The sequence below is a fragment of the Choloepus didactylus genome, chromosome 4 (genome assembly GCF_015220235.1).
Source record: "Choloepus didactylus isolate mChoDid1 chromosome 4, mChoDid1.pri, whole genome shotgun sequence".
NCBI lineage: Eukaryota > Metazoa > Chordata > Mammalia > Pilosa > Megalonychidae > Choloepus > Choloepus didactylus.
In genome coordinates, this window is record NC_051310.1 from 125,851,632 (window position 1) to 125,864,564 (window position 12,933).

Consider the following 12,933-nt stretch of genomic DNA (forward strand, 5'->3'; position numbering starts at 1 on the left):
CACTGATTGTAATCACACTGCTCCTTTAACAAAAGCAAAAACACACACTAATGGAGAAAGTATACCTGAATGAAAATGGGCAATGTGTCATTTTAGGGACGATTTCAATTCTACTCTAATTTATTCAACAGGGTAAATCATCTCCAGACATTGGCTCTTTGAATATTATTAGCAGGTAGCTGCTTAAGACATGTCTTCTAACTAATCAGTTCTTAAACAGTAATCCTGGTGTCAGGCATCAGCACAACCTGAGAACTTGTCAGAAATGAAAATTTTGGGTCCTATCAGAGGTCTACAAAATCAGCAACTCTGGGAGTGGGTCCCAGCATCTGTGATTCTGATGCACTCTAAAGTTTGAGAATGATTGTTTTAACTAAGTCACAGCAGTGGGGAGAACCTGCTGACAGAAGGGTTACCTAGAAAGTATGAACTCAAGTCATGAACTCATGGGCAGCTGTTGGGCTTTAGAAGCGTGGGTGGTAAAAAGAGAGGGGCAACAGATTGCCCAGCAAGGGCTACTTTCATCCTGTTCTATAATAAAACTCAGTTTATACAAAGAGATAGTCAAGAGGTGCACAGGGTTCTGTTTATGAGCGCAGCTGAGGGACTGGCACTCAAAGAGCTTCAGATTAAATAAAATGAATTTCTAATAGGATTGTGGCACTACAGAGAGTGATTCTGCTGCATTTAAAGGATCAGACAGGATGACTAAAATATCTCCCAGCCTCAATCTGCTCTGATTTGACATGCAGCTACTAGTGGAACATCGAGTGGGATGGCCATCAATTACTCAGACAGGGGCAGTTGTGATCCCCTGAGCAAATGTTGCATTGGTGGGAATGGGCTAAATATCCTGTTAGCACTAATGGCTGCTCCATCTAGCGTATGATCAGTAAGATAAGAAGCCTGGTTCAAAATCCAACTTTTCAATCACATTTTATGGATGGAACATTACGGTATTAGAGCAATGTGCAGAGAACAAGAAGACTGTCTAGCATCTATTCAGTGACATCATTAGAAATGTAACAACAATGCTTAAGAGCGCTGTATTTTTAACACATCCAGCATAAGACAGGGTCCCCCATTTCTTCCATCATACACGCCAAGGTTTGGCCTCACGTGTAAAAATAAATGGTGAGATTTTGCTCTACAACTTACTAATTGATTTCTGATTAATACCAGAATGTGAAGATAATATGGTTTAGTGGTTAACAGCATTCCATTAATTTTGTTACTAGTTGGGAACACTGTTTAAATTATTTAAACTTTCTGAGCCTGTTTCATCATTGGAAAAATTAGGGAAAACAACAGCACTTATCTCATGGGGTTGTCTTGAAGAACATGTGGGACAATGTATAGATGATTAGAACATCATATTCAACATGTTCAAAGAATTGGCATTGTTATTTTTCTGTTCTAATAACAACGATTGGCTTTCCAGAGGACAAGAAAATGTATGTGTCTCATTCACCATAATATCTCTAGCACTGGCAAACTGCCAGGCTCATATCCCGCGCTCAATTAATATTTTTGATTTGGTTTTTATTAAAGATATCATTATATTATGTCTTTCTTTTCAAATTGAACTACCCACAGCTGTCAAGAGCAGGAGTACAGCCACAGGAATATTCACGATCCATGTGCCCATTTTCACCACTTGTGACAGTTCCTGAATGTTCCTGTTAGAAAATTTGAGACATTTTGTTTGCTACCCTATTCAGTTTTATATAATCTTTAGTAAGAAGAAATCATCCCTTTAATTTCCATTTTAGAATGCTTAGTTTTCTAAAATGTCCATATGTATCATTAGTACATCTTGTCTATAGGAGATGGTTTAAACCAATGTACAGCCCCGGAAAGAGCGTGTGATTTTAGTTCTTTTGATACAAGTGTTCCAAACCTAAGAAGTATAGGGCTTTCAAGACTGATGGTCACATCTGATTAAAAACAGACTCTTAAAGTCTGCAGTTATTGTGAAATAGATAATTACAATAGCCACAAAGTCCCCTTTTTATCTACTTTGTTAATGAAAATATCAATTATAGATAAACTATCTAGCTGGTAAAGTGAATTTGAATGATGTTTACTTATTTTTATAATTATGTATTTTATTGACTTTGTTTCTTATTTTTAATTTTTCATTGTAAGTCACTGAGAAAGGTAAAAAGAGGAACATTAGCATGCTTTTTGAGAACCATGCCAATAAAATAAAATTTCTTTTTCGGTGAAAACCGCCAATTTCTATTTTCCCATTGTTTTTATATTATTTCCTTGTGATAATAATAATTGGATGATAATGAATTTGCATGGATTAAAATTGCTTTACTTAATTGAATTTTTTATTGTGACCATAAAAATCACACATTTCTTTAGTGACACCTGGGGCCTAATTCTTTTCTTCTTGCTCCAGAGAACATATTCTTCTGAGTGTGATTCTAACATGACTTTCTTTGTGACCTCACACTCCTTTATAATTACTTCCATTACATTTGGAAATGCCCCCAGCAGTCTCAGCATATCTACGTTCCGCTTGCACACCTGGAGAAAGGTCAGAGCTACAGAGGGGTAGAGGGTGGGCTTCAGCCAAAGTGCCCGGGATCTCAGTTCCGCATTTTTCCTGCTCCCTCACAGTGCTTCCATGTCTTCCACCTTCCATGACCTTCTGTTGCCTACTCTGAGGGTGAATTCTAGCTACTTTTCTAATTCAGTAAGCAATTATAATAGTATGTGACTAAATATACTAACTCTGAGATTTTTAAATTGTCCTATGAACCTGCTTCTACTGCAAGTCCTACAAAAATCCAACAATAGCATGTGACATACTTTTCAAACATTTTCCCTAAAGACCCTGTTCCATTCGTTCCTTGGCAATCATCCAAAAACCCATCTACAGAATTTACTGCAGATTTCAACATATTGGGAAATTAGAATCACCTGCTACCCAAAAAGTCCCCAAACAAATGGCTTTCAGCTATTACCTTAAAAGGTAGGGGGTTACTTTAGGCTTCCTAATTAACAGATACAAAGAATAGAGTTCAAAATATTTTGTGGCATAAATATTTTAATACAGTTTAGGTTGACAGCTTATCTGCCTTAAAAACCTTCACCGGCTCCTCACATTTTCTACTAAATAAGTTTAGCCACTCTGTATATTCTTCAAGGCTCTTTACCATGTGGGCCTAACTTTCCAAACTTGGTACCAGCAGTCCTGAACCCTTTGCTCTCTCCTCATTGGAACCCCTAGGACTAGAACCCCTGAGTCACAGAATGGTGGAGGGCTCCCTACAGAGTCACCCAACCCATATCTGATGTAGTGTGAGCTGGAAATAAACCCTTGTTGTATTAAACTACTGAGATTTCTAGGTTTGTTACCTTGCCATTAACTCTCCTATCACTGTATCATCATCCTATCTCCTATCACAATTAATAAATATGCTTTCTTGGGCAAGAAGGCTTTCCTAATTCATCTGTCAGTGAACCAGATTTAAATTGTTCTAAGATCCAGGGCCAATGACAAGGTCAGGCTTAGCCTTCCCATTCATAAAGAACCACAAATTTAGAGTTTCTATGATACTGCCAAAAGAAGTTATGCTTTCATTGTGCGCGTGTCTGTGGTTAAAAGCAGTATCAAACTGAGTGTACACATTTTAAATATGATGCAATTTTTTGTAACTAGGTTTTGACGTTTCCTTATATTTTAATATGTCAATATTAAATTTTCGATAGAAAATATAGTTGATAAATGATATAGCTAGAGATGAGGGGGAGATAGGGAGAAAGGGGGTAGAGAGAGGGGGAGGGGGGGAAGGAAGAAGGGAGGGGGAGAGACAGAGAGAGAGAGAATTTGGCCCTGATTCAACCTCTAAGGTGCCCTGATTACAGCATTTGCCTTTGTCACAGTTGTTTACGGGTTTGGCCCTCCCATTATACATTTTTTGGATTCAGAGACTATGCTTATTCATGACTGTATTGCTCAAAGTGCAAGTGAGGCAATGGGTAGGTACTTGATGAATGCACAGCCTAGACCTCAGCCATCATCCAACCTACACAGCCAGACTCATCCTATGGTCAGATAGACACAGGACTGGGTGGACAGTTCCCCTAAAATTCAGCTTTCATCATTTTCCCTCCACTCATCTTAACTGTAGATCCCACTGTGTTGAGGCTGAATTTGTTCCTCTTCATGTCATTTTCAAAATAATTCATGTCATGTGGTGTTATTATTTGAGATTTTTAAAAAAGACTGTGAAGGGCAGAGACTGCATCTTCTATTTCTTATATTTCCCTTGAACCCCTTAGCAAAGTAGCAAGCACAAAGCAAGCCTTCTTAGACGGAGAGGAGGAGGAGGCCCTAAGTATAATCTGGTTGATTAAGACCAATCTGTCAAATAGAAAAATCAAATTCATAAAAATCTAGTGAACTGACCAGATTCACACTGAAGTAAATGGCTGATGTGAAATCAGAACTTAGTTTTCATGATATAAAGTCCAAAGTACTTTTTACTAAATTACAGAGTCTGTTAAAAAAAAATACTTTCCTATTTATATATGAAGTGCCAGGATTTAATTTCAACTAGAAAGTACCACATTTGTAATGGAAATAATTTGGCAATCCAAGGTAATTTCTTCAGCTACAAATAACTGAATAATTAATGTAGACAACAAAGGTTTTAAGGATGATAAATACGTATTAAAGAAACAGAATATTCAAGAAGCTGGGTGACAAACCTGGTAACAACTGAAGCTATTAGTTCTAAAATAAGAAATTAAAATTGGGTCTTGGTGTCATAGGAAAGCAATACTACAAAACACTAGCATTTTTAAGGTTCTGGGCAGGAAAATGATAACAGCACAATCCCAGAAAAGAAGGAATTCATTTTACTAAACCTACCTTTGCAAATCTTCTCATTAAGTGAGATAATGCTTCAGGATTCGGGCATTCCAGTTTCTTGATAATCTCAAAGCTCTGATTAAGCTGAGCAAACACGTCAACCACGGAGCAGGAGAAGAGGGCATGATCAGATGTCTGCTGGAACTGAGGGGAGAGCAGGAACTCAGTGAAATCAGCCCAATAAGCATGTGATAGGGGGTGTGGAAAGAGTCATTATTTCACATAAACAATTGCATATTGTATTCCTTCATTTCCCTGTAGTAAACTGCTTACCTATTTTAAAATCATTCATCACCTTTTCTGGAAAGTATAGTGGAACTAATGTCATGTGGCAGGCTGATGCTAATTACTTTCCCCATTACTGAATCGAGAGATTGGTTCTTTCATATTTCTCATTCCCCCACGGGTATTAGGATACCTTAGCAAGATAGTTGTGCTCAAGGCATTGAGAGTGTTTCAGAGAAACTGGGAGAGCATTTACTATTAAAGTCGAAATCCTGGAAAAATTCCAGCACACCAAGGGAGTTTTGTACAAGCCTAAGGAACATGTAGATTCAGATCAATTCAAGAAGTAAAGATACTTGGGGCAAAGGGGTGATTGATTTTTTAATTTAACAATTCTCTAGGATTCCAACTAGCCCTTTAAAACTATTTTAAATTTATTTTAGTCATTGGAGAATTAGAACAAAACACAATTAATGAGGTCTAAAAATTCCCATTAGCTTAAAAGTGAGCCGTGTGAAACCTGCTTACAATTGTGCTTAAGAGTCTCCCCAAGTGCCTCTTTGTTGCTCAGATGTGGCCCTCTCTCTCTCTAACTGAGCCATCTCGACAGGTGAACTCACTGCCCTCCCCCCTACGTGGGATCTGACTCCCAGGGGTGTAAATCCCGCTGGCAACACAGGATATGACTCCCAGGGATGAATCTGGACCTGGCATCATGGAATTGAGAACATCTTGACCAAAAGGGGGATGTGAAATGAAACGAAATAAAGCTTCAGTGGCTGAGATTTCAAATGGAGTTGCGAGGTCACTCTGGTGGACATTATTACGCACTATATAGATAACACTTTTTAGGTTTTAATGTATTGGAATAGCTAGAAGTAAATACCTGAAACTACCAAACTCCAACCCAGTAGCCTTAACTCTTAACGATGACTGTATAACAATGTAGCTTACAAGGGGTGACTGCAATTGTGAAAACCTTGTGGATCACACTCCCTTTATCCAGCGTGTGGATGGATGAGTAGAAAAACGGGGACAAAAACTAAATGAAAAATAGGGTGGGATGGGGGGATGATTGGGGTGGTCTTTTTTATTTTTATTTTTTATTCTTATTCTGATTCTTGCTGGTATAAGGAAATGTTCAAAAATAGATTGGGGTGATGAATGCACAACTGTATGATGGTAATGTGAACAGCTGATTGTACACCACGGATGATCATATGGTATGTGAATATATCTCAATAAAACTGAATTTAAAAAAAAATTTTTAAAAAAGTGATCCATGTGAATGAATCTTGATAATAAGCAATATGAAAGTAATTTAAACTCACTCCATCTTTTTTGTCTCTTCCCAGTGCTCCCTGAAGGAACTCCATTGAAACATCTTCATTTTCGTCTAGCCATTGCATGACAAAAGGCTCAAACCACCTAAAAACAATTAATAATGTCACATACCACAAAAGACATCATTTGTACATAATAACAGTGAACGCTGCTCTTTTCTTACATGAGCCTAATTCAGTAATTCCAGTTCTGCCTCATCAGGACCTTTAGCTTCAGTTAATCAAATATCCTTCATTTTCACCTTCAATTTCTACTTCTTCATGGCTCTTCCACCTCAAATATGCTTATTTCCCAATCCTCACTCTGTAATTACCTTTTCTATTCAAGCTCTTGGAAAATATAGATCATGTGTGCTGTCCCTCTTGTCATACCATTCCCTCATTTTTTAATTCTTTACCTCTGGCTTCCACCTATACTGACTGGTCTCCTGAAACAGATCCTAGATGCTCCCCGCAGACTTCTTATTTATGATCTAGATTTTATCTGCAGTTAGCTTTTGTGGATAGTCTGAGATAGGTTTCAAAGTTGTTTTTTTCCCCCACTGGACGTACAATTAACTTAGCACCATTTATTTAGCAGAGCATCCATTTCCCATGGCATTGAATTGGCATCTTTGATGCAAATGAGCTTAATATCTTATGCACTGGGCTGTCTCTGGACTTTCTATTTGGTTCCATTGGTCTATGTACCGTGCACCAATATGTCATTCTTGTAATTATTATATCTTTGTAAGCTTTGATATCTAAGGGTGTAATTCTCCAGCTTTTTTACTTCCTCTTCAAGACTGCAATGGCTTATTCTTAGGCCTCTGCATTTCTATATACATTGTTGAGTCAGCTTGTCAATTTGCACAAAATCACCTCCTGGAATTTTAACGGGATTGTACTGAATCTATAACTCAATGTGGGAAGAACTACTGTCTTTACAATAATGAATCTTTTTAGGAACATTGTGCTTTTATTTAGTTCCCCTTACTTCCTCTCTCAGTAATATTTCATAGTTGTCTGAACAGAAGGCTTGCACATTTCTCACCACACTTATTCCTAGGCATTTGATGCTTTTAATGCTGTTTAAATGGCATTATTTGATATATCATTTTCTGTTTGTTTGTGACTACTATATATTCAGTTAACTTGTATATAGACGATGAATTCACTTTTTAAATTCTATTTGACAATCTGTAGTTTCTTTTGGACTTTCTATATACTTGATTATGTTATATATAAATACTGATAGCATTATTAAATGCTTCTCTGATTGTTACACTTCTCTCTTTCTTAGCTTATTGAACTGCCTAGGACCTCTAGCAAAATGTTAAATAAAACTAATATTATCAAAATTTTACCAATTAGTATGATAATTACTTTAGCTATTTTTTGGGTTGGGGGGATGAGATAAGGGGGATCTTTATCAGATTAGGATAGTTCTCTTCCATTCCTAACTTAAGAGATTTTTTTCTTCATGATAAATTGATGCAGGATTTTAGAAAATTATCTTTTACTTAATGTGATGATCATAAGGATTTTCATCTTTATTTTTTAATGCAGTAAATTGCAATGATTGTTTGATTTTAAAATGTTTAACCAATCTCTCATTCCAGGAACAAATCCCCTTGCTCATGTTGTATTAGCCTTTTAATAAATCACTGGGTTCTAGTATCTAATATTTTGTTTAGAATTTTAAAAAAACTACTCTTGTGAGAGAAATTGGTCTGTAATTTTTCTTACCTGTCATGTTTTCATTATGTTATAGTATCAAGGATATACTTGTTTCAAAAACTGATTCAAGGAATGTTCCTGGTTTCTCTGAAATGGCTTGCATAAGATTGGTGATATTTCTTCTTTACATACTTGAAAGAATTCATTTGGAGCCATCTGGGCCTGAAGTTCTATCTGTGGTTTAATTTTTAATTAAGGATTCAATTTTAAAAATAGTTATGGGCCCATTCAGATTTTATATTTTTTCTTATGTCAGCTTAATGTTTTTTTTTTAAGGAGCTTGTACAATTTCTCTGCCTATTCTCTTATTTTCTATTTAATCTTCGTATGCTCTTTTGTGATGTCCTTTCTTTCCTGAAAATGGTGATTTGTAACATCTCATTTTCCTTCATCAGACTTGTTGAGGTTTTACTAAATGTATTTCTCTATTTAGGAATCAACTTCTGTCTTCACAATTTCTTCTATTCCATTTTTTTCTATTTCATTTTTTCCAGGACATACATATTATATTCGTTCTTCTACTTTTTAAAATATCTAATTTTCTTTCTCAAAAATTTCTTGATGTGGATACTTATACCATTGATTTTCAGCCCTTTTTTCCTTTTCTAATATTTGGAATTAGAGCTATAAATTTCCCTCTCTTTCCTATTTTAGCTGCATTACACATTTTGATATGCCATATTTTATTAACATTTAATTCAAAATATTCTCTAATTTCTACTGCGATTACTTTTTTGATGATGACAGACTGCTCTGCTTAAGCTACACATCTGAGATTTTTTTAAAATTATCTTCTTGTAATTGAATTCTGGCTTAATTCCACTATTCTTTGAAAACATACAACGTATGTTTTCAATTCTTTAAAGTTATTTACATCTACATCATTCCATGACCCAAAAGATGATCTATTTTGGTAAATGCTTCATGTGTACCTGATAAGAATGTGTATTTTGTCATTGTTGGTTGCAGGTTTTGTGTGTGTGTATATATAACAAAACACATATGTGTATGGACACACACAAACACAAATGTCTATGAAAAATTGTTGAATCTCTGGTTGATTTCATGTGTGTGTGTGTGTGTATATCTATATATACACATATATACATATATACATAGCCAAGTGTGTTATTCACGTTGTTCAAACTTCTTTGTCCATACCAATTTTTTCATGTGATTGTTCAACCAATTGCTGAAAGAGGTATGATCTCAAAATAGATTTGTGGAATTACTGAATATTCTTTTATTTCTGACAATTTTTGCTTTACATATTTTTCTGACAAGTTATAAGGTACATACAAATTTAGAATGATTATATCTTTTAGCTGAATTTATCTTCAATCATGAAATCTTTATCTTTCAAATATTTCTATTTTAAGTCTATTTGTCTAAATTAGTATATCTGCAACAGATTTATTTTGATTATTGTTTCTATCCTTTTACTGAATCTTTCCAGACCCTTATGTTTTAGGTGTATCAATTCTAAGGAGATATTTGGGGTTTTGCTATTTTATTAGGAAAATATTTGTTTAATTGGAGCATTAATCAATTTACATTTAATTATATTTAATTTTCTTATATGTATAGTCAAATCTACTATCTTATATATTTTCTAATAATTGTAGTTCCTTTCATTCTCCTTTCTTGCCTTCAATTTTTTTTTAAGTTTTTACTTCCTCCTTCTATTATTTTATTGATATATAGTCTTTTATATGGCTATGTAGAGATTACAACATATGTCCTGACTTATGAGTGGCATTTGCACTTTCCAAATGATTCAAGGATCTTATAACACATTGACTCCATTTAGCCCTATCCTACCTTATCATGCCATTGCAATCTTTTATTTTAATTCCTTATCTACTTTATTTGAAGCAAAACTTTTAAAAAATTTTTAAACAATTAATATATTTTAAAATTTATTCATTTGTTTACCCTTCTTAAGGAATTTTATTCTTTTTCACGTTAACATTTCTCTACTCAGGACCATGCGCCTTCTGTATGAAGCCTGGCTTATAGTATTTCATTTTAGGGATGGTCTGATGGAAATGAGTTATTTTACTTTCTCAATTTTTGTATGCCTGTGTCTTTATTTTGTTTTTATTTTTAAAGAACATTTTCGAGGGTTAAGAATTAAGTTGGTAGTTGTTTCCTTTCAGCAATTAAAAGATGTCTTCTCAGTCCAACTGTTTTCAGATGCTTCTATTGAAAAATCAGTCTGAAGTCTTTTGTAGCTCCTTTAATGGCAAAATGTCATCCCTTCCTTAACCTCAACTGATTTTAAGAATTTCTCATTCTAGTTTTTTTTTTTTTTTTTTTTTTCTTAGTAGTTTTTCTATGATGCACAGCTTCTCAGAACTGCATCTTAAAGTCTTTTATGTCTTTTGCAAAATTCATATAGGGCATCTTTTCTAAAATTGCTCCAATATTATCCTTTCTCTCTTTTCTGAGATACAGTTCTTTGTACATTAGACCTTTACACTTTTACCCACATATACCTTATTCTCTTTTTCCCATATTTTGTATTTTTTTCTTTCTGTATTCTATATGGATATTTTCTCTAGACCTAACTTCCAGTTATTTTATCCCCTCTCTGCTTTGTATAATACGCTATTAAGCCATCTATTACACTTCTAATTTCATTTTATTTCAGGTCTGAATTTCTATTTTATTCATCTCTAGATTCCACTTCTCTGTTAAAATCCTCCCTCTCTTTAAAGTATTGAGTAAACTCCACATCTGATAAATCTAATATCTGTTTTTTTTCCCTCTTGTTATTAGGTCATTTGGTCCTGTTGTCTGTCATGCCTATTAATTTCTGACTAAATGTTATACATTGTCTGTGAAAAACTGTGGCACTCCAGATAATCATTTCCTCCAGAGAGTATTTAAATTTCTCCTAGCAGGCAATTAGAAAGCAGGCAGATCATCATGATCAAGTGAAGACAAGGTGTTAACCTGATCTATTTCCAGTTTGTCCTTACTTCTTCAGGGATCTCATCTTAAAGCCTATGATATGTATGGGTTTTCCTATTTTTTGACAAAACTTGACCTCCATGTTTTTGTCCCTGTGACACTGCTGTCAGTCACTACTTAGTTTCAAATCTCTTAGTGCTTACTTTCTGCTTGTTTGTTTGTTTTTGCCTCTATCTCCATACATGGGCAGATTAAGAATCAGAAAATATTTTGAGGGAGAAGCTCCATGCATAGTGTTGCACTCACATCCTTGTAGTTCCCCTTCCTCTGAGATATCTTGGTCCCACAATCCAAGCAGCCTTCACAGGCTTGAACACCAGTATTTTCTTTCTCCAGCACAGGGAATTGCTATAAACTCTTTGCTACTACTCCTCTATGTTTAGCCTCCATGCCCTCTGCCGCAAATTGACAAATGAAGCAGGAGGACAGCTATGACAATATAGAGCTCATCTCAGTGCATATTTCTTTTCTCAGGGAACTTAGCTCCTCCTGGCTCCCTTGATTGCTCTCTGATGCCTTCAAACCACTGTTATCATTTTTAATTCAACTTTCATAGTTGGTCTTTAGTGGGGAGAGGGGTGAGGGGGAAGAGGAGGGATAGGAGAGAGAGGGTCTTGTACAGGCTACTCTGACAAAACTAGAAGCAGCAGTCTCTAGTAATAGCTCCTCGTCTTACCTCCCTATTCCTAATTAATAATACCACCAACTGCTTCAGCGCACATCCTTCATATTTAATTATTCTCTTTTTTTATCCCTGTATCGATTCACTTGAAATTTCCTGTTAAATTCTATCTTTGAAATGTCTCTCCCATAAATCTCCACTCTTTGCATTACCACTCCAATCATTCTGTCTTGCTTTATCATGAATTCCGGACTGAAATTGAGACTAGAGTATAAGCTCCTTTAGAGTGGGATTTTTATTTTATTCACTGTTGTCCTTAAGAACCTGGCACAGAGCCTGACATATACAATCAATCCCCACCCCCTGCAATAGAATAAAGAGTCCTGATACATATCAAATGCGGAGTATTGCAAGTGTGGTTGTGGGATTACAGATGTGTTTGATAGGGGAATATTCATGAACGTTACCTGCTTAATAATGATTTATATTTCAGAAATATGGATTTCTAAGATGTTTTCAGTTTGAGTTAAAGGGAAAAACTGATTATATAAATCAATACAAAAGTACTCTCATTTTCCCAATAGAATATGAGTTCTAGCACTTTTACAGGGAAATAATTTCACCCTGTTAGCCATATCCTATTATGCATTTCTTTCTTCTTGAGTTAATACTTGAAAACTGCAAAACAATTTGACTAAAAGTGGATCTCAAAGACATGCAAATCATTTAATGTTAATTTCATAATAGAAATGTCTTCATTCAAAAGAAGTCCATGTTGAGAGATTTTAGGGCTGCATAACTCAGGTTTAATTTTACAGGATTGTAAATTGAGAACAAAATTGGGGGTGAAAATCACTACTTACAAGGAGTATTCAGGAACAGTATCCAGGAAGGCAGGAAGCTCTCGCACATATTCATTATAAAACCATTTCACTTTGAAATGCAAATTCATGTAATCGGTGCTCTTACATAACCGTTGCTTTTCATGTTCTGTAACAAACAAATTAAAACGTTTAATAAAGTTTGGTTTGCCAACAATACTGCTGTGTTCCAATCTACTTTTATAGTAGTAAGTGTATTTGAGGTAAAGGCAAAGTAAATTGTTAAAGACAGATCTGAAAATTTTCAAAATGCAAAAATAATTAGTCTTATGTAGA

General features: G+C 35.1%; 1 protein-coding gene across 6 annotated transcripts in view; it reads right to left on the reverse strand.

The window, feature by feature from the left end:
- Positions 1-12,933, reverse strand: part of UNC13C (unc-13 homolog C) — a 740,073-nt gene that overhangs the window by 163,631 nt on the left and 563,509 nt on the right. For all 6 annotated transcript variants that reach the window (XM_037833921.1, XM_037833918.1, XM_037833916.1 and 3 more), the window contains 3 exons: positions 12,640-12,766; positions 6,448-6,544; positions 4,892-5,035 (listed from right to left, as the gene is read on the reverse strand). In XM_037833921.1, coding sequence (XP_037689849.1) covers positions 4,892-5,035; positions 6,448-6,544; positions 12,640-12,766 — 368 coding nt within the window. The remainder of the gene's footprint in view (positions 1-4,891; positions 5,036-6,447; positions 6,545-12,639; positions 12,767-12,933) is intronic.